Source organism: Pavona decussata, unplaced genomic scaffold, assembly GCF_977016875.1.
Source record: "Pavona decussata unplaced genomic scaffold, jaPavDecu1.1 SCAFFOLD_6, whole genome shotgun sequence".
NCBI lineage: Eukaryota > Metazoa > Cnidaria > Anthozoa > Scleractinia > Agariciidae > Pavona > Pavona decussata.
In genome coordinates, this window is record NW_028145430.1 from 2171189 (window position 1) to 2192500 (window position 21312).

General features: G+C 39.6%; 1 protein-coding gene across 9 annotated transcripts in view; it reads left to right on the forward strand.

Annotated features, from left to right (window-relative positions):
• The window catches only part of LOC146489134 (uncharacterized), a 101807-nt gene that overhangs the window by 66156 nt on the left and 14339 nt on the right, over window positions 1-21312 (forward strand). For 4 of the 9 annotated variants that reach the window (XM_085105772.1, XM_085105740.1, XM_085105795.1 and 1 more), the window contains 9 exons: window positions 11296-11586; window positions 12724-12919; window positions 13338-13936; window positions 15651-15807; window positions 18046-18218; window positions 18860-18919; window positions 19350-19506; window positions 20145-20326; window positions 20869-21003. In XM_085105772.1, coding sequence (XP_084961898.1) covers window positions 11296-11586; window positions 12724-12919; window positions 13338-13936; window positions 15651-15807; window positions 18046-18218; window positions 18860-18919; window positions 19350-19506; window positions 20145-20326; window positions 20869-21003 — 1950 coding nt within the window. The remainder of the gene's footprint in view (window positions 1-11295; window positions 11587-12723; window positions 12920-13337; window positions 13937-15650; window positions 15808-18045; window positions 18219-18859; window positions 18920-19349; window positions 19507-20144; window positions 20327-20868; window positions 21004-21312) is intronic. The other 5 variants (XM_085105756.1, XM_085105763.1, XM_085105782.1 and 2 more) reach the window with 5 other exon arrangements.

The following is a 21312-nucleotide window of genomic DNA, read 5'->3' on the forward strand; positions in this document are numbered from 1 at the left end:
CCTTTATTACGCGGGATGCCCTTAGGGGGCATACCGTGTCTAAAAACGGGTCGATTTCTTTTTACGCGGGATGCCCTGAGGGGGCATACCGTGTCTAAAAACGGGTCGATTTCTTTTTTTTTTTTTTTTTTTTTTTCTTCCTCGTAGCTACAAATCGGTACATTAATTACGCGGATGCCCTGAAGGGGCATACCGTGTCTAAAAACGGGTCGATTTCTTTTTTTTTTTTTTTTTTTTTTTTTTTTTTCTTCCTCGTAGCTACAAATCGGTACATTAATTTATTCATTAAACTCACCCCTCTCCTACTCGGGATGTATTGTTCTGATTGTCTTTAACAAAGGCAGGCCAATTAAAATCCATTCTTATCGCTAGGGAGGGGATCCACTCACCCTTACCTGTGTGACGTCAACGCATCATTTGATTTCTTCATTAAAACTGCATTAAATTGTGGAGCCATATTGTTAACATGTTCTGGACTCAAGTGAGCCGTTTTCAAACGGAAATTTCACCATTTTGAAGCAGTAAATCGAAAGAATAACTTCTAAGAAGCACTCGACATCTAAAACGGTGGAAATTGGAGAGTTCCTGGCGAAGGAATCGTGCTTTCTTTGACAGTCTTAGTCCACGACTGCAGACAGAGAAGAGGTCATTGAGAAGCTTACGTTATCGCAATGGAATTCCCGCAATTTCCCTTGAAAACCTGAGTAACGTAACACAAGGGGAACAACGTAACGCGATCGGTACAAATCGGTACATTAATTTATTCATTAAACTCACCCCTCTCCTACTCGGGATGTATTGTTCTGATTGTCTTTAACAAAGGCAGGCCAATCAAAATCCATTCTTATCGCTAGGGAGGGGACCCACTCACCCTTACCTGTGTTACGTCAACGCATCATTTGATTTCTTCATTAAAACTGCATTAAATTGTGGAGCCATATTGTTAACATGTTCTGGACTCAAGTGTGCCGTTTTCAAACGGAAATTTCACCATTTTGAAGCAGTAAATCGAAAGAATAACTTCTAAGAAGCACTCGACATCTAAAACGGTGGAAATTGGAGAGTTCCTGGCGAAGGAATCGTGCTTTCTTTGACAGTCTTAGTCCACGACTGCAGACAGAGAAGAGGTCATTGAGAAGCTTACGTTATCGCAATGGAATTCCCGCAATTTCCCTTGAAAACCTGAGTAACGTAATACAAGGGGAACAACGTAACGCGATCCGTACAAATCGGTACATTAATTTATTCATTAAACTCACCCCTCTCCTACTCGGGATGTATTGTTCTGATTGTCTTTAACAAAGGCAGGCCAATCAAAATCCATTCTTATCGCTAGGGAGGGGACCCACTCACCCTTACCTGTGTTACGTCAACGCATCATTTGATTTCTTCATTAAAACTGCATTAAATTGTGGAGCCATATTGTTAACATGTTCTGGACTCAAGTGTGCCGTTTTCAAACGGAAATTTCACCATTTTGAAGCAGTAAATCGAAAGAATAACTTCTAAGAAGCACTCGACATCTAAAACGGTGGAAATTGGAGAGTTCCTGGCGAAGGAATCGTGCTTTCTTTGACAGTCTTAGTCCACGACTGCAGACAGAGAAGAGGTCATTGAGAAGCTTACGTTATCGCAATGGAATTCCCGCAATTTCCCTTGAAAACCTGAGTAACGTAACACAAGGGGAACAACGTAACGCGATCGTCGTGACTCAAACTATTCCATTAGCAAGGATAGTTTTATCAATCGGCGAAGCATACAGTTGGAATAAATGAATCAGTCCGGGCATCACGCGTAATGCCAGTATAGCAGGCATCTTGTTTATTCATTAAACTCACCCCTCTCCTACTCGGGATGTATTGTTCTGATTGTCTTTAACAAAGGCAGGCCAATTAAAATCCATTCTTATCGCTAGGGAGGGGATCCACTCACCCTTACCTGTGTGACGTCAACGCATCATTTGATTTCTTCATTAAAACTGCATTAAATTGTGGAGCCATATTGTTAACATGTTCTGGACTCAAGTGTGCCGTTTTCAAACGGAAATTTCACCATTTTGAAGCAGTAAATCGAAAGAATAACTTCTAAGAAGCACTCGACATCTAAAACGGTGGAAATTGGAGAGTTCCTGGCGAAGGAATCGTGCTTTCTTTGACAGTCTTAGTCCACGACTGCAGACAGAGAAGAGGTCATTGAGAAGCTTACGTTATCGCAATGGAATTCCCGCAATTTCCCTTGAAAACCTGAGTAACGTAACACAAGGGGAACAACGTAACGCGATCGGTACAAATCGGTACATTAATTTATTCATTAAACTCACCCCTCTCCTACTCGGGATGTATTGTTCTGATTGTCTTTAACAAAGGCAGGCCAATCAAAATCCATTCTTATCGCTAGGGAGGGGACCCACTCACCCTTACCTGTGTTACGTCAACGCATCATTTGATTTCTTCATTAAAACTGCATTAAATTGTGGAGCCATATTGTTAACATGTTCTGGACTCAAGTGTGCCGTTTTCAAACGGAAATTTCACCATTTTGAAGCAGTAAATCGAAAGAATAACTTCTAAGAAGCACTCGACATCTAAAACGGTGGAAATTGGAGAGTTCCTGGCGAAGGAATCGTGCTTTCTTTGACAGTCTTAGTCCACGACTGCAGACAGAGAAGAGGTCATTGAGAAGCTTACGTTATCGCAATGGAATTCCCGCAATTTCCCTTGAAAACCTGAGTAACGTAACACAAGGGGAACAACGTAACGCGATCGTCGTGACTCAAACTATTCCATTAGCAAGGATAGTTTTATCAATCGGCGAAGCATACAGTTGGAATAAATGAATCAGTCCGGGCATCACGCGTAATGCCAGTATAGCAGGCATCTTGTTTATTCATTAAACTCACCCCTCTCCTACTCGGGATGTATTGTTCTGATTGTCTTTAACAAAGGCAGGCCAATTAAAATCCATTCTTATCGCTAGGGAGGGGATCCACTCACCCTTACCTGTGTGACGTCAACGCATCATTTGATTTCTTCATTAAAACTGCATTAAATTGTGGAGCCATATTGTTAACATGTTCTGGACTCAAGTGTGCCGTTTTCAAACGGAAATTTCACCATTTTGAAGCAGTAAATCGAAAGAATAACTTCTAAGAAGCACTCGACATCTAAAACGGTGGAAATTGGAGAGTTCCTGGCGAAGGAATCGTGCTTTCTTTGACAGTCTTAGTCCACGACTGCAGACAGAGAAGAGGTCATTGAGAAGCTTACGTTATCGCAATGGAATTCCCGCAATTTCCCTTGAAAACCTGAGTAACGTAACACAAGGGGAACAACGTAACGCGATCGGTACAAATCGGTACATTAATTTATTCATTAAACTCACCCCTCTCCTACTCGGGATGTATTGTTCTGATTGTCTTTAACAAAGGCAGGCCAATCAAAATCCATTCTTATCGCTAGGGAGGGGACCCACTCACCCTTACCTGTGTTACGTCAACGCATCATTTGATTTCTTCATTAAAACTGCATTAAATTGTGGAGCCATATTGTTAACATGTTCTGGACTCAAGTGTGCCGTTTTCAAACGGAAATTTCACCATTTTGAAGCAGTAAATCGAAAGAATAACTTCTAAGAAGCACTCGACATCTAAAACGGTGGAAATTGGAGAGTTCCTGGCGAAGGAATCGTGCTTTCTTTGACAGTCTTAGTCCACGACTGCAGACAGAGAAGAGGTCATTGAGAAGCTTACGTTATCGCAATGGAATTCCCGCAATTTCCCTTGAAAACCTGAGTAACGTAACACAAGGGGAACAACGTAACGCGATCGTCGTGACTCAAACTATTCCATTTGCAAGGATAGTTTTATCAATCGGCGAAGCATACAGTTGGAATAAATGAATCAGTCCGGGCATCACGCGTAATGCCAGTATAGCAGGCATCTTGTTTTTCTTTTTTTTTTTTTTCTTCCTCGTAGCTACAAATCGGTACATTAATTTATTCATTAAACTCTCCCCTCTCCTACTCGGGATGTATTGTTCTGATTGTCTTCAACAACAGCAGGCCAATCAAAATCCATTCTTGTCGCTTATATCGCGAGGGAGGGGACCCACTCACCCTTACCTGTGTGACGTCAATGCATCATTTGATATATTTATTAAAGACGGATTAAGTCGCGCCATATTGTTTTAACATGTTCTGGACTCAAGTGTGCCGTTTTCAAAGGGAAATTTCACCATTTTGAAGCGGTAAATCGAAAGAATAACTTCTAAGAAGCACCCGACACGTAAAACGGTGGAAATTGGTGAGTTCTTAGTGAAGGAATCGTGCTTTGTTTGACAGTCTTAGGCCACGACGCGAGACAGAAAAGAGGTCATTGAGAAGCTTACGTTATCGTAATGGAATTTGACAAATTTCCGCTGAAAGTCTGAGTCGCGTAACACACGGAAAACAACGTAACGCGATCGTCGTGACTCAAACTATTCCATTAGCAAGGATAGTTTTATCAATCGGCGAAGCATACAGTTGGAATAAATGAATCAGCCCCAGCATCACGCGTAATGCCAGTATAGCAGGCATCTTGTTTTCCTCAAAATAAAGCCGAAATTAACTAAAATGAAAAGTAAACCAATCAAGAGCTTTCGGGGTCTCGATGCGGTATTTCAATACTATCCTCAAACAAAAAGCTAATATATTTAGGAGAGTAAAGTTTTTCTTTCGCCATGGAACCTCTCCGTGCGGATCGATCAAGCTCAAAAAATGCGCAATATTTGCAATGTGTTACGCTTAATCAATGCAAAAAGGGCGTTCGCTCGCACCTATACAGGCACAAAAGATCCGGCCTATGAAGAAATTCAAGACGAAATAGTGTTGTTGCTAGAAAGGGCAGGTAAAGTGTTTTCATTTGAGTGAAACTAAGAGCATGAAAGAACATTTTATTTCCTTTTCTGATTTTCCCCTATTTTTTTTAGAATCGTTGTTCATCATGATCAATGTATGCACTGTGGCTTAACCTAATCCAAATGGAACTCGTAATTAAGTTATATCTTCAACCAATTCCATATAAAGATCACTATAAATTGAATAATCACTAGACTCTGGTACACAGGCTCAAAAGATACTCTCAATGGCCTTTTCAAAGGCTGTTTGTGTGGTGGATACTCTGGAGCACGCTAGGAGGATTTAACAAAGACAACGTCAGACTTGAACAGTGACGGCCCGTAAGAGATAACACCGTCTTTTAGACCGAACACGAACATCTGAGAAATGCCAGTCGTGCCCCTTGTCCTTTGACACTAGTGCGCGCGCTAGAAAATAAATTAAGGTTAAACTCTTACCTTAAAATTCGATCAGCTCTACCGTCAGCAATAATGCAGAATAATGTTGTGTATTTCCGGTTAACATTTTATCACCATTATTGACTCATCTCAAACTGACATTAAAGCTACGTTAAATATTTGACTGCAATAGGCCTTATCACGGTTTTCGACGCCATTTTGAAGAGTAGGCAAACAGGCTTGAAATACCAGTGTTTGTATGGAAATTCGATGTCAAATAATTTTCATAAAATAATAAAACATTGCTGCTGAAAAATTCATGAATTGAAAACTTTTGGCGTTAGGAAAAGGATTTTAAGAAAAAAAATTGGAGGGATGTAACTGTGCCAGAGAGCGTCCAGTCGTGTTTTGAACTTTCCATACATTTTCCTGTATTTTTTTTCCTGCGAACTATTTTTAGTACTACAGTTCACGGCTGGTTCGCTTTATCGACAACTTTTGAGCATTGATCCATGGCGAAAGACAAACTTCACTCTCCCCAGTGTATTAGCTTTTTGTTTGAGGATAGTACTGATATACTGCATTGAGGTTTCAAAAGGTCTTAATTTGTTGACTTGATTTGTAAATTAATTTCGGTTTTACTTTTTCTGTAATGTTATTGATGAGAATCCGGCACAGACAATACAGAGTGAATCTCGGAGGAGGAAAACTACATGATTATCGTTTCAGTCCATTAAATATACCTTGAAAACCTTGACTTGTCTCAATTTCATCTTGTAATTTCAAAAATTATTTTTGCACTGTCATCACTGACAAGCGCAAATATTGACAAAGCTTATTCCTGTGCTTTTCGCGCGCTTGCGTATCACATTTCACTTGTCACGCAATGAAAGTTGTTCGCGTTGTTCAAAACTTTAAATTTCTAATATGCGGAATTTGGGACGACTTTCAGCCTTGCCTCGGGGATGTGACATCGCCGTATATAATGTGAGTAACGATTGCAGAGAAGTAAGAGCATTTCTTTATATCTAGTATTCAGTCGTGTTATCCGGTTGTAATTGAATGAGCCAAGTAGACAGTAACAATGTTGCACTATTCTTCAGTATTTTCGACAAACACACAGAAAAACAAAAGCTTCGTTGGCAAGTGTTTTTATACAGATGGGCATAGAGAAAAATTTTTGTTTCTACTTTCTGGTCATAAATGTATACAGAGGTAAAACGACGGACGCGTTTCATCCATGTGGCAAGTTGAGAAACGGCTGATGTTTACAGTTTACGTCGGTGCGCGATTTTTTCAGTTTTTTATTGCAGTGGACTTTGTTCGTATAGTTAAAGGCAAATTCTGTTTTAGGTCACGTAAAAAGGGAGCATTTACACTTTCTAGCTTAAAAATAACGGTAGTTTGGAAGTGTAGCAAGATATGAGAGACAGGGTATTAATTTCACTGATTTCAAGTTGTTTCCCTGGGAACGGCTCTTTCATCTCACTTGAACGGCTCAATATAAACTCGAAAATTTCACCTGAAACGAATCATTTGATGACTTAATGCTAATATGGGGAGCTCTCAAGTTTAAAGCTTGTTATTTACGTGTATTAAAGCATGAAATGAAACCAGAGACCTTGGCTTTTATCTAAAAGCTTCCGTGAACTGTATTGACACGTGCAAAGTTACAGGAGGAACATGAAGTGCTGAAATGGCGAATTGTGTCAAAGTGCATTCCACACATCTCGACCTAGCGCGCTCGCTTTCCACGGGCCAAACTAAATATTTTAACATGATAAATAAGAAAAATTACCCGTTCAAAACAGGTATTTCATTACCAGTATATTCGTATACCCCCGATGATATGGTCATCTGAAATATGGCTAAAATCACTCTATCTAAGAAATAGCAAACATTGTATTCTTTACGTTGCTAACTTCGAATGAAAGAATGTTCAGGTCGAGATAAAATATAGTTTGGAAGCAAGCAAAAGGGATGTAAAAACGATTGTGAAAGTGTCAACTTGAGAAAACGTTGCCTTGTCTTGAACGAGAGTTTTGAAAATGTACTAATTTGCATAATTTCAATCGGGCCATAGGGCACGTTGAGGCCGATTTCGAACTTTCCTAATTTTTGCCGAAAAAAAAATTCGCTGGAACTTTTGAATATTATTTTTGAAAATAGTTCACCAAAAGGGTCTTTTGGGGCAAATAAAAAAAAATTCGAATTTTCGCTTCTGTCGCCGGATTCTCGAAAGTTACTGACAACGGCTCTTAAATACGATGAGCGCTTTCCATTCACCAAAACTTTTCGATTTGAATTTTCGGAAATTTCGTTCTCGAATGGAACGGGCTTATGCTCGGTCGGTTTCCACTTTTCGGGAACAGCTGTTCAAAAAGGTTGTCCTACATTTTCGAAAATCTTTTGCGGAAAAGATGCTGTTCCATTCGATTCCCACCCGAAATTTTTGTAATTTTTCGTCGAATTGAAAGCACCCATCGAGTCTTCGTAAAAAAAAGTCAGAAATCGATTTTAATAATGAAATAGCCGATGAAGAATTTTTACTGCTGTTAACGAGAACGTGTTTGTCGCAGTTGCAGTTTTCCGATGTATAAACAATTCAGACCATTTGATATATTTTTAGGTCGTAATAAAAATCACCGATATAACTAGAAATAGCAACTAGATTAACATTAATTTACTTCAAATGTTCTGCATCGAAGGCTGGGATTTCAAGAAACGCTTTAGCAGTGCGAGTGCGCGTGAGAATTTCGTAATCTTTACATCTAAAAATTTGAACTGAAACCTACGATATGACACAGTGGTTTGTGGTTTGGATGCTATTTTTGAGCAACATAGACTGTTTATTTTTCTCCAGCTTAAATGTAAATTAAAAGTTCTAGTTTGTCTTGTTTTGAATAAGAAAAAGTAATGTTACACTGATGTTAGAGAGAAACATCGATAATTAGTGTCAGACTCGCAAGTCATTTCTAATTTTGCAGGCATCGTCACTAGTCTCACTAGCTTTCTGTTTTGTAACAGCCGACTGATGAAGTTATTATAGTTTCGGAAAGAATAAAACAAAAACTCAACGCGTACTTTTCCTACGGTTGCCTTAAGTGCCAAGCAATATTAAAAATATCATTTTTTCGGGGCGAAACGGAGGTAAAATATGTGAAATGTTACACACGTTTTCGAGCAACGCCAAACGAAGCTTTCTCACGTCGGGCCCCGGAGCAGAACGTCTAGATATTTCCCGCCAGACATGCGCAATGTGACATTTGGGTTTTCCCTCACAATCTCACGTCGCCGTTGCCGTTCCCGTCGTCGATGCTTAAAGTCTCTATTAGCAAGTACATTACTGGAATTACTTGATGGTCGTTTCTCTTGGGTGCCAAACAAAGGTGAGTTGCAAAGTCGTATTGTGTCATTGATTGCTTTGGACCGCTCAGTAAGTCGCTCCTCAACATACGTGTCATACATTGACTGTCCCTTCTCCTTGGCTGCTGAAACAGCTTCCACGACAGATTTAGGAACGATTTCTTTAGTGTCCAGTACTAGGAGATCGGTACCTTCTTCTCTGAAATGGTTTCCCACCTCGTCAATTACTTCAATCAGGTTTTGAACGTCTTTGGCAAAAGCTTTCTGAACAGATGATACTTGTTCGTGCTGACACGCGATAGCAGGTTTCCGTAGTTCATATGCACTTTCGAATTCATTCACTGCTCTCGCTATTTCTGGTCCTGCTACCATCCAGCGCCGAAGGGCTGCATGACTTTCTGTTAGTCCAACTGCCCCACCATCCCCTTTAATCATCTCGTTCTCCTGCTCGTGGTTGTGGTTTAGAGCAATCTTGGAAAATAGGTGCTGAGATTTCTGAACAACGAACTTTCCTTGTTCGAACTCCGCGAATACTGATGGGTGCCTCTCCTTCAAGTTGACCAAATCTCTGATGTGGATGGGTAGCCATCTCGCATAATGTATTTGATCGAGAGAAAACATCCAAGGAACAAGCTGTGCAAGACTCTCTACGTACATGGAAAAGTTGCCCTCTCTTATAGACCTGACGAACTCGAGAACTAACAGTTCCAATTCAAGTGCTGTTGACCAGAAAAGAACATGGGGATGTGACTCACACTGCTTCTGCATCCAGGTATTAAAATCATCTGGTTCCCTGATGGTCTCGATACTAGCCATGTAAGCCCGTCGCTGTAAGATGTAAAGTGCGCATACTCTCACTTGATGTGCATAGCGAGATCTGGTTATGTGCACCGCCTTAAGTATAGCATCTGCCCTTCCACGGGATGCGATGTCTGCCTGGACAAATGCACTGTCCCACCCACTGTTGGTTAACCAATGTCCGACCATCTTCAGTGAGGCCTGCTCTCCCCATACGTTTCTTCCCTTTCCCACTGGATCTGTTTTGCGAGAGCGTAAAGGGGTAAATGTGAAGCCCACCCATCATCACTACATAGCTGCTCTCCCCATACGTTTCTGCCTTTTCCCACTGGATCTGTTTTGCGAGAGTGTAAAGGGGTTGGTCCATTCCAATGACTGGCGTCTGTCCCGGATTAATGTATGCGATCGCCTCCTTTACTAATTTCATAGAATGTTGGATCATTGCTTTACTGTGTGCGTTGTCTTCAAATAGGGGTAAAAGCGATGTAATAGCAGTAGGTGAGAGAGGAGCGGTTTGCAAAGAAGCAAAGTGAGCAGACTACGACAGATATTCTCTCTCCTCTATCTTTTCCTTCTCCAGCAGTTCCTCGACCTTGGTGAGCCAATGGTACTCGCTTTTCATATTTTCAGTGACGTCATCTGACTGTGGTTTGTTAGTATTACATCCTGCTGGAACAAAATAATCTTTCTTTGATTCTCGTTCCCCATAAGGCTGAATAGCAGTGTATGCTTCGGGTAGATTACACACTGTTTTCTGTTTTGGAAGGTCAGGATTTATAAGAACTCGATTTCTGTCAAAGCCACCGAAGTCATTAGTAGGGTGCTCGGTAAGAGAAATTGCGGTTCCGAGAAATGAGTCCTTTGCTGTGCGTGAACTCGGATTATGGTCAATGTTGTCCACACTTCCAGTAGTAAACAGTGACTTCTTTAACTTTGAAGGGCAAACCACGCCGTCATCTTCAAACTGCGCACAGACGCTATTTCCTAGATCAGCTGAAATTTGCATCACTCAGTCGTACGAAATAGACATTCCTAATCTGTAGAACTTATCTACTAAAGTTTTCTTCCTGGTTTCGGCGTGGACTAACAGTCCCAGATAGACGGGTAATGGAGGCTCTCTATTCGGATCATGCCTGACTCCTGAAACATCAGACTGCGGGTCCCTGTGACGTTTCACGGCGTTAAAAATCAAGCTTTTCAGTTGTATTTTCAAGCTGGCACAAAACACACAAATCCCAGTTAATAGAAATCCTCGTGCGATCCATATTCCACCTTAAAACAGCCTGTTTGTACGTGCAAAATCAGTCAGGCGTTCCTTGCTCACACCAACAAAATCCGTCAGGCGTTCTTTGCCGCTTTTCACACGATTTTATAATTTATCATTTTAAACGGGCTAAAAAGGACTGTTTGAAGTTAATTGAGCAAAATCTAATTCTTACGTTTATATTTAGGCATTTTGGGCGTATTTTCATTAGTTTTTGGTAAAGATATGGCTTTTTATGAGCCCGCTGCACGGAGCCGTTGACTGCCGCTTGAACACGTCTTAAAACACATGCTTATGATTAGGATCCAGATAAAGTCTCAACGAAATGTTAATCTACAAGGTAAAAGGAACTTATTCCGAAAATTTCACACTTGTATCACTAATTTGAACAATTCCGCTATTTTTTGTCGCTAATCTTCCGGACTATAACATTTGTTTCCTGAATTAATCAACTGAAAATAGTTCAGATTTCGTGTTTCAGGTTTTGTTTTTGTCGTAGTTTCTTATTTGTTGTATATATTGCTGTTACTTCCGCATAAGTAAGCAACTTAACGTATGCAACTTAATACTTATGTATTTTTTTTTTTCTTCAAGCTCCTTTGCTTTCTGGCTGGAATGTTACAGTTCACAACACAACCTTTTCAAGTTTGTTTGTTCAATGGACAAACCTGACAAATATCTTAAACCGCCAAGTTCTTCACTACGTCGTCCTGTTAAACAGAAATAATGGCAGCGCCTTGGCCAATAAAGTTGCGCGTGGTAACCAATTAACCACTGAAATCACTGGACTTAAACATTCAACAAATTACACATTGGAGGTTTTTGGGATCGATGGGCTGGGAAACCCCTTCAGAACACCAGAAGTGGATAGCAGGACAAAGAACAGTAAGGAAAACAATGATTGTCTATCAAGCTTTGTGTACATGACCTACCGTTTCCTCAGTGCTCGCCGACAGAATAAATAGATCGTTCCATTTGCGTAGCCAGCAGACACAAATATTTATTTAACATTTTTTTTAGTCGCTTAGCAGATTCTCGTGTTGGATTAAAAGTAAGGGAACCGATGCAGGATTCTTTATCAAGCTTTGTTTATCTGGCCAGCCGTTTCCTACTAGCAAGAGAATGAACAGTAAAATGATATACACGGAATCTATTATCATTTCATTAGAATATACAGTCCAACCTGTATTGAGAGGTCACCCTCGGGGAATGGCTAAGTGGCCGCTCAATAAAGGTTGCACAGAATACACGTTAGCGTCGAGTACCATCCACTGTTCGGGAGAAAAGTCAGACTCGAGGTAGCTGCGGAATCGAGCCTAGATACACGTCAGGCACAACAAAGACGGCATTTCATAAAACATTTGATGACTTAGTGCACAGTTTATGCCAAAAGCTCTCACAAAATCACTTACTTTGTTAAGAAACTGTACTAAGCCATTTAATGGTTTGACAAAGGAGAACATGGTATAGAAACGGACTAATAAAACAATAGTGCCAAGATCCTACAGACAGTATTGTGGGTTGTTAGATTGACCTGGACGCTATTTATTACCACACAGGTGACCATATTTGAGTGGTCTCCTTTTTCAAAGTGACCATTGAAAACAAGTAAGGACAATAGAACTAGCTTGTTAGGATTTAGTTATGGGTGACCGCGTCTGCTTAATTAATAGAGGTGACCGTTTAATAGAAGTCAAGATTACATAATTTTCGGTGCTCTGACAACTGACCGCTTGAAAGCTGAGGGTCACCGTTTTATACGGTATCGCTTAATCCAGGTTCGGCTGTATTAAAGAAGGTTCCAGGGCTTTGCAGACTTCTTTTATCGTGATCAGGTATATTTCTTTATCTGTTCATTCACTCTTCTGCAGATCCAACCATTTCACCAATTAAGCACTCACTAATCCGTCTCCTATCCAACCAAGTGACCTTATATTCGTTTTTCTCTTCGTTCTTGTATATACATTTACCTAACTATTCATTTGCTTATTTAAGCATTATTTGTCTATATTTCTGTTACAGTGTCATGTGGCTCTCGTCCAAGTGGTGCAAGGATTGTAGGTGGCTCAACTGCACTAGAAAATGGCTGGCCCTGGCAGGCAATGCTTCGTACGGGAAGTGGTAGGCAATACTGTGGAGGCTCTTTGATTCGCCCACAGTGGGTACTTACGGCTACCCATTGTGTAACTGGAAAGCCTCTGTCAGACGTCAATGTGAGGTGAGGCTAACAATTGCCTTTGATTATTTTCCTTTATCGTAATGTAGCCTACTTCTGCGAAACGACAATATTATGATTATCACACGAGATGACTACAACTTGTTAATGCCATGAAAAGTCCACAAAGACTTTCAAAAAAATTTACAAATTGAAGCTGAAAATCGGCCAGACTCTTTTTTTAATGGCCCCGACATGAACTATATTACCCGTACTCTGCACTTTGGTATCTATCGTTTAACATTTTAGTATGGAGGGTAATTGTTGACTCCAGTGAGCGAAAGGAAAGACTAAACGATAGTAAGAACAAAATCAAAAGCAAATATTTTTGATTTATTCTTACTGTCGTTTATTGCTATACACAAATGTATCTATAAAAAAGAGGGATAACCAAATCAAAACTCTTTTAACTACATTTCAGGTTAGGGGCACATTACAGATTGTCTTCCCCTATCGGGACAGAACAGGATTTCAACGTTATTCAAATAATCCAACACGAACGTTATTACACACCTAACAGATGGAGCAATGATGTAGCTCTCCTTAAGTTATCAAGACCTGCTACTCTTGGTAAGGGAGTTGGCCTTGTCTGCCTGTCAGACACTAACTTTCAACTTCCCTTTGATACAAACGAAACATGTTGGATCACTGGTTGGGGAACACTATATTATTATGGTCCACAGCCAAGCAAACTAATGCAGGTTGCCCTCCCGCTAGTATCTCAGCAACGCTGTTTAACTTCATACCCTGGTAAATTAGACTCCTCAATGATATGCGTTGGCAGAAGGCAGGGAGGTGTGGGAGCTTGCCATGGTGACAGTGGAGGGCCGCTTGTTTGCGAGTTCAACAGTAAATGGTATCTTGAAGGAGTCGCCAGTTGGACTGGCCTGCCTTGTGGCGCACCATTGAAACCGACAGTGTACGCAAATGTACGTTACCTTAAGTCGTGGATAATAAGCAAGGTCAATAGCAATTTACTTCCCACAACTCAAGTTCCAACTACACAACCAACTGGAGCTGGTAGGTGTTTTTGGATCATTTGCACGAAATTGAGCATACAGTATCTACATAAATCTGAGCAAGCCTGTAAATGCGTGTACTCGTGCTTCTGCTTCTGCGGGGCTTTTTTTATGTGTACGTAAAAAGAAGCGGAGCTCCTTGCCAATTAGTAACATTTTGTTTAGTAGTTTCATCTTCTGATGCGTTGTTATCTAGTCATGTAAGCTGAGTACTTCTTCATGCCATTAATTTCTGCGGTCATGAGGTCCTTTCGAACAGACAAGCGTCACTGTTAAAGAGACTCAGCCATTGATGTTGGTTCTCAAAGAAAAAATGCGTTAATTAAAGTAATATATACGAGAGGGAGGTAAATAATACACTTAACTCCCCAATGCTAAGCGAAATTCGTATCAATTTTATTTTCGAAAGTGTTTCTTTCAAGTCTAGGAAAAAAAATAATTGCTAATCATTACAGCTGAATAATAGGCACAACTATTTCACTTGCTTTCCGTTCTTTTAAAAAATTAAAATGTAGAAATTTAAGATTGTTTGTTGCCCAAATTTGTTACATGCCTCAAAATGTTACAAGAGTCATTTTCTATACTCTTATTGATACCTACATGCCCCTGAAAAACAAAAGCTATAACATTACCGAGTACGGGCATTAATTGTTCGACTAATTAAACGCAAATTAATTACGAAAGTGAAATATATGAAATTCATACATTTGAACTTCGGGAAGATGGAAGAATAAGTAAATGTCATGCAATTATGTACGCAACTTATGCAGTTACGAGAAGAAACCTGAAAAAATTCCATCCAACCAGTAGAACACTGCAGAGGTATCGCAAATGTCATATGGGTCCATTGATTGCTTTTGCTTTTCAAACCATGACATCAGTGATACCAGTGCAGCGCTCTACCGACTGCCTGAAAATTTTCAGGCTGTATAAGTTGGGTGTATAACTGCGAGGGTCATTACCCTATGTGGGTTGAGTTTGTTGTGGTTGGTTCTTTTCTCTGCTCCGAGGATTTTTCTCCGGGTACTCCCGTTTTCCTCCCTCCACAAAAACCAACAAATTCCACCTGGAAACAGCGAAGAGAAGAGTCACTCCGTGGATTCCACTGAACTTCTTATTTATTATTTATTTTATTATAAAAGTTAAAACATGGATATATCGGGCGTCATTAGTATTCAGCTTCGTTGAGCAATGAGGTATTGTTTGAGAGATGGTAAAATTAGCCGAATTCATAAGGTCATAAGGTAGCAGATTCCTGTTCTTTGATCTCTAGTTGAAAACCACTAACTGCTTTATGTTGATTCAGTAGGGTAGAGACCTACAATTGAAAGCGTATATTAATAAGTAGCTATGTATTTTTTAATTAGTTCGGAAAGATGTTAAAAACTGCCATGAAGTAGTTCGTAATGGTAGCTCGGGAGTGGATGAAAGACCCTATTATGAGAGAGTTGATGTTAAACTTCTTCAGATCATTGAATGCTTAAAAAAATAAGAAGCCGTGTGTGTGCTAGGAAGCCATCGTAAAAGATCAACCGTACGATATACATGTATATGAGTGAGGTTTAAGTTGATATATTAATTTGTGAGAAGGAACTAATCAAGCAAAACTGCTAACGCTACTAAGGTCCTCGTTTACTTGGTGGAAGCATTCCCAGTTCAATATCCTATTGTTCACAATCAAAAATTCGTCACATATTTTTTTTCTATTTCGTCAGGTTGTGGTTCTGTTGTAAACAACAGACTGAGAAGTCCTGGATATCCAAGCAGTTATCCAAGTAATATGGACTGTAGTTATCGGGTTTCTATTCCTTATGGCAAGCAGCTGAACATTTACTTTTTGTATTTCCATTTGGAGAGCAGTTCATCTTGTGGGTAAGAGCAAAACATGCTTGTTTGTTGATGGACCAAGCTAACTTGCTTTTCAGGTTTCAGGTTTTATGTATTTCCACGGTTCAAAAATATTACAAAAATATAAAAAACCCGAGTGGGTTATAACAAAAACTCATATATGCCTATTCTAGGAACTAAATGTCTACTTACAATCTATTTGGCGAACACTACTAAATGGAAAGTAGGATTAAAATAAAATTAACGGTGCGACTTTCATCCCGGTACGCAGCGAGTCACAGTGTTGCGAGTTCATCCCGGTAACTGTACCTGAGCGAGATTTCTATTCCGGTACGAAAACTCATTCCGTGTCGTGTCAAGGCCGTACAAATTCTCGTCTCGTGTCGTCGCGTGAAATCACTCTCCCGAAAGTCTGGAATGGGTTATGCATACGTTGTTTTAACATCTGATCCAATTTTTGCAATAACTGTCAAAATTCTCATTCGTTGATTGGCTCGTAGTTTTTGTCTATCTGAGATTTTACAATAACTGTCCAAATTCCCGCGCGCTGATTGGCTCGTAGCTATTGTCTATAAGAGTACAGGCAATAAAAATGACGTCAGATGTAACGCGCGCGTTTTCTGAACGAAAAAAATAGTCAATTCCGCTCTTACTTTTTCCATGTTATTGTAAAAAACAAGTCGACAGCAGTTTTCTATGGTCTATACTCTTATAGACTGTAAAATGACGCCATAAAATGTCCAAAACTCGGCAGTGAAACCACTTGCCTGCCGCTCGTGGTTCCACTTGAGTTTTGAACATTTTTTTGACGTCATTTTATGGTCTATAAGAGTATAGACCATAGAAAAGTGCTGTCGATTTGTTAAGTACAGACCATAAAAATTACGTCAGATGTAACGCGCGCGCTTTCTCAACGTAAAAGTAAGCCAATTCCGCTTGTACTCTGTCCATGTTATTGTAAAAAACAAATCGACGGCAGTTTTCTATGATCTATTATCTTACAGGCCATAAAATGACGCAATAAAATATTCAAAATTTGGTGGTGGAACCACTCGCCCGCGGCTCGTGGTTCCACTTGAGTTTTGATCATTCTATGACGTTATGTTATGGTTTATAAGAGTATAGACAATAGAAAACTGCCATCGATTTGTTAAATGTCGCCACAATCACAAATTTGTCTACTTAAATACACGTCAGCGGCATGAAGTGTCCCTTCATGTAAACATGGAATATCTTCATGTAAACACGATATGAAATCACAATGTCATGCCGGTATGAAACTCGCACCGGTGCGAGTTTTGACATATAAACACCCCCTTAAAAGTAAATGAATCAGAAGGAAAAGAAGAAACTCATGAGTCGATCTAAGCAGGAAGACGTAAGCAAATAGGCTTTAAATTTCATTTTCTAAAGCACTGACGAGATACAGCATTCTTGATGCTTAGAGGTATGTGGTGTTCTAGAAATCAACAGCAGCAAATTTGACGCTAAATTTGCCATAATTGGATCTTGGTCTAGGCATACAGAAAAGATGTTGGTTCGACCTCGAAGGTCGGTATGTTATATCGCCGGCTAACATCTCCAGCATTTTGAAATTGGGAGTCGTATATTCCAGGGAGTAAATCATGTTGCATGCTTGTAAACAAGTTCACCCAATCGTAATTTTGTGATTTGAGATATATCAAGTATTCCTAACTTATCAAACAAAGGCCTACTTTGACTTCACGAGTCATCGGGCCTTTGAACTCTTTTTGTGTGTATGTGTGCAGCAGCAATAAACAATTCAATTGTTTTCTCATGTAACAGTTCAATATGACAATAAGATAGAATGGTAAACATTTTTTTAAAACAATTTTCATCATATCATGGATTATCAAGGCTTGAAAAATTGTGCCATGAACTGAAATGACTTAAAGGTCCAAGCATTCAACTAAATTCCTTTCAGGTATCAGCGTTAGTAAAGAGCCTTGTCAGTCTTGTGTTATTCCCATCACATTTCATTTGTCAAGTCGGTAATTGATATCCTGTTCTCTGCCAAACTGAGGTTCCTTTACTTGTCTTTAGACAATGAAATTTGTTAATTGCCTCTCTCCTCCAGATCTCCAATTGGTAAAAGAGCACCCTACCAAATGCCAAAATTTAGAACATAACGCCACAAAATCCTGCAAAAATCTGAGCTCAATATCCATTGAAATATCTAAGATCATTCAGCCCAGGCCTAGGGAAAGCTAAATCATCACAAATGTATACTAATTCCCATAGATACGACTATTTGAGGATCACTAATAACAGATACCAGACCATTGGTACGTACTGCGGTAGGCGAACTGGACAAACCCTTCGTGTAACTGGGAGCTATGCCATGATATATTTTCATTCAGACGGAAGTGTTCAATATAGTGGATACGACTTATCTTTCTCTTATGTTACTTCCGGTAAGTACAGGGCAGATGTATCTGTTGAACTGTCATATTTTTCATGTTCATTTTCTCTTAAGGTGGTACTCGATTGTTCCTAATCTAAGAGATGATTTTGAAATAATACCCTAAATACTAAATGCATTTGACGCATTAATTAACATGAGAGTGTAATTTAAAATTTTGTTTAAAAAAATTAAAGTAATTGCCTCGCGTTCGTCAGTTTCCCTCTTCCCCTTAAACACGTGCGCTCTCTACACTTTCTGATCAAAATCGTGCAGCAGTTGAAATGTCCGCCGGTTCGTAAAAATGCGAATCGAAATGTTTTGGCGGCCTGAAGTTGTTTATTTCATGCTAAAGAACCCCAAGCTTGAACCTCAGGAAAGAAATGAAAGGCAAAATATGGCCAGCGACTGGCAATGAAGAGCGCTAGCTGATACCTTTGACAAAAATAAGCCCGTCATTTCACATTGTGTTAAATCAGATGACGATTTAATAGTTGCTATTCATTTCCAGAAATAAGAAACGCAGAATTTTTCCAAGAGGATTTAAATAATATCTAGACTTCCAACCACGTGTCCTTAGAATACACAAAAAAGGGGTCTATTCTTCAATGAAGTAATTTGAATGTAATTCCATTTAATTTATGTTTTCGTTAGCTTCCTCTACAGTGCATCCATACACGACTCAAGTACCAAACACAAGTCCGCAACCAAACAGTAAGTGCGATTATCTGAGCTACTTTTGGTAAGGCCCGCACATGCAATAACATAGTACTAGTATAAATGGAAACGTAAATGCCGATTGACTGATTACTAAATATCGTTGCAGTTATTTCAACTAAATAATCGTCAGCAATCATGTCGAACGCAGGCTATGTCCACATTTTACTCCCAGTTAGCCATTTTTTTTTTTCAGCACGGGTGAAACAAATTCAAAGCACCTGTTGTAAGCATCTTTACACGCTGAAATTGCTTGTCGTCTTTTTCATGCAACGAACGAAATTATGATACCAAGACACGCTTCTAAGGTGCTGGCTAGATCACGTGATTGGATATTTATTGCTATGTGTCAAACACTCTTTATTATATGGTCCTTCGCTGATGTGCATCATGATCAGTGGTAAAACGTGCCTTGTTCTTTTAACAGGTTGTGGTTCTGTAGTAAACAACGTATTGAGAAGCCCTAGATATCCAAGTGATTACCCAAATTCTATGTACTGTGTTTACCTGGTTTCTATTCCTTACGACAAGGTGCTGAAGATTTACTTTAACTATTTTCGTTTGGAGAGCCATTCCTCTTGTGGGTAAGTACAAATATCAGCTGAGTTGCCGTAGTTTGATTATGTTAGGGAGGGCTAATTTTTCTTCGTTTGATAAGAGGTGCATGGTCAGTTACATCATTGCATAGTCAGCTGTTTAAATGATTAAAAGAACTGGAAATGAATGCAGTTTAGCTAACGTTTGCTCAATAAAACATCCCTATTTAACGAAATGTACTTCTGTTCTACCAAATTGCACAGGATTATATCCGTGTACCATGGTCAAGTCGTAGCTAGTAGCCATAGCCATACCTTATTGATATGATGTGCGTATTACATCTTGGTCTGTCAGTGGGTGGTTCGAATCCTGTTCTCGACTAGAGCATTGTTTTCGTTTTAGTACTCTTAAAGCTTTCTGTTACATGTACACATTGTCTGTTAAAATTAAGAAATGCCAAGGTAATCCTGCGATTTCATAGCCATTGTAGTGACATGTATAATTGCTGTGATCAGTGTTACTTAGCAAACTTGCATAGTATGTGCAACAAATACAACTTTAATCCAAGCGCCAAGACCACTCTTAACAATGAGTATCTGCCTCGCTTATTCTATTGGCACAAGAAAAAAAGATTTAACAATTACTCTCTTTAAAAAAAATATGTTCTTCTTTTTTTTTCCTGCAGATTCGACTACTTGAGGATTATGAATGATAAAAACCATACCATTGGTACATACTGTGGCTCGCAAACTGGAAAAATCGTTTATGTAAATGGTAGCCATGCTGTTATATCTTTTCGTTCAGATGGGAGTGTTCAATATAGGGGATACGAACTATTTCTCTCTTTTTCTTCTCGTAGTCATATTAGTAAGTTGACATTCTTTTTTTGTTGTTGTTTTTGTTGTTATTAAAAAAGAAATATTGATCTCAAGTATTTAAAGCTATTTTCAAAGTAAATATCTCGCGTGTACTAAGCAGCACATTTCTAATCATCTGAATTTCCGTACCCTCTCGAGCAAGCCTATCCAATCAAACATCAAAACCTCGCAGAACCTATCCAAACGTGTAACAGAGATATTCATAGCTAATACAATAAAAACGTCAGTTAAATTTGTAAGCAATTAAACAGCCAACCACATACAATGCATTGAATTTAAATAGCGTTATCATCCTCTCTTGACGACGATATCATGAGGCCAATCATTCAAAGGTATTTACATTCTACGCCGAGTAGCAATAAGAGCGAACATGTGCCCAGCCCGTCAAATATCCATGGTCGAAAGAGGAGAGAGCCCTCTCGTGCTCAACGTGCCTTACAGTACATATCCCTATGTCCTCTAGAAAAAATCGTAGGGAGTAAAGTTAGTAACTATTGAGCAATGCGATGACAATCCTATTTCTCCCTTCAGTATCATGCAACTTTGATTATGGGTTGTGTCCTGGCTGGCGTCAGTCTTACTCAGATGTCTTTGACTGGACACGGCGTTCTGGCTCAACTCCATCTTCTGGTACCGGTCCCTCCTCAGATCACACAAGCGGATCAGGTGATTATTCTTCATTCTATAGTATACAACTGCGATCCTATCACGAAAACGTGCCTGCCATCATCATCTAAGAAATTATCGAACGCGAGTGTCTGAGCTCACGTTCGTGGGTTAGATTCCCGTCAAAGACTAAGGGCCGATTATTTAAATGACTAAGACCGGTTTTAAGAAAGTAGTGGTCTAGAACAAGATTCGTAAATGTGATGTAAGTTTACTGGCGGATGAGGGCTGCAAGGGCTGTTCCCTCTGCTCATCTTGATTATGTAATCGTATCATTGTCATATCAATTTTTTAGCGATTATCACTCGA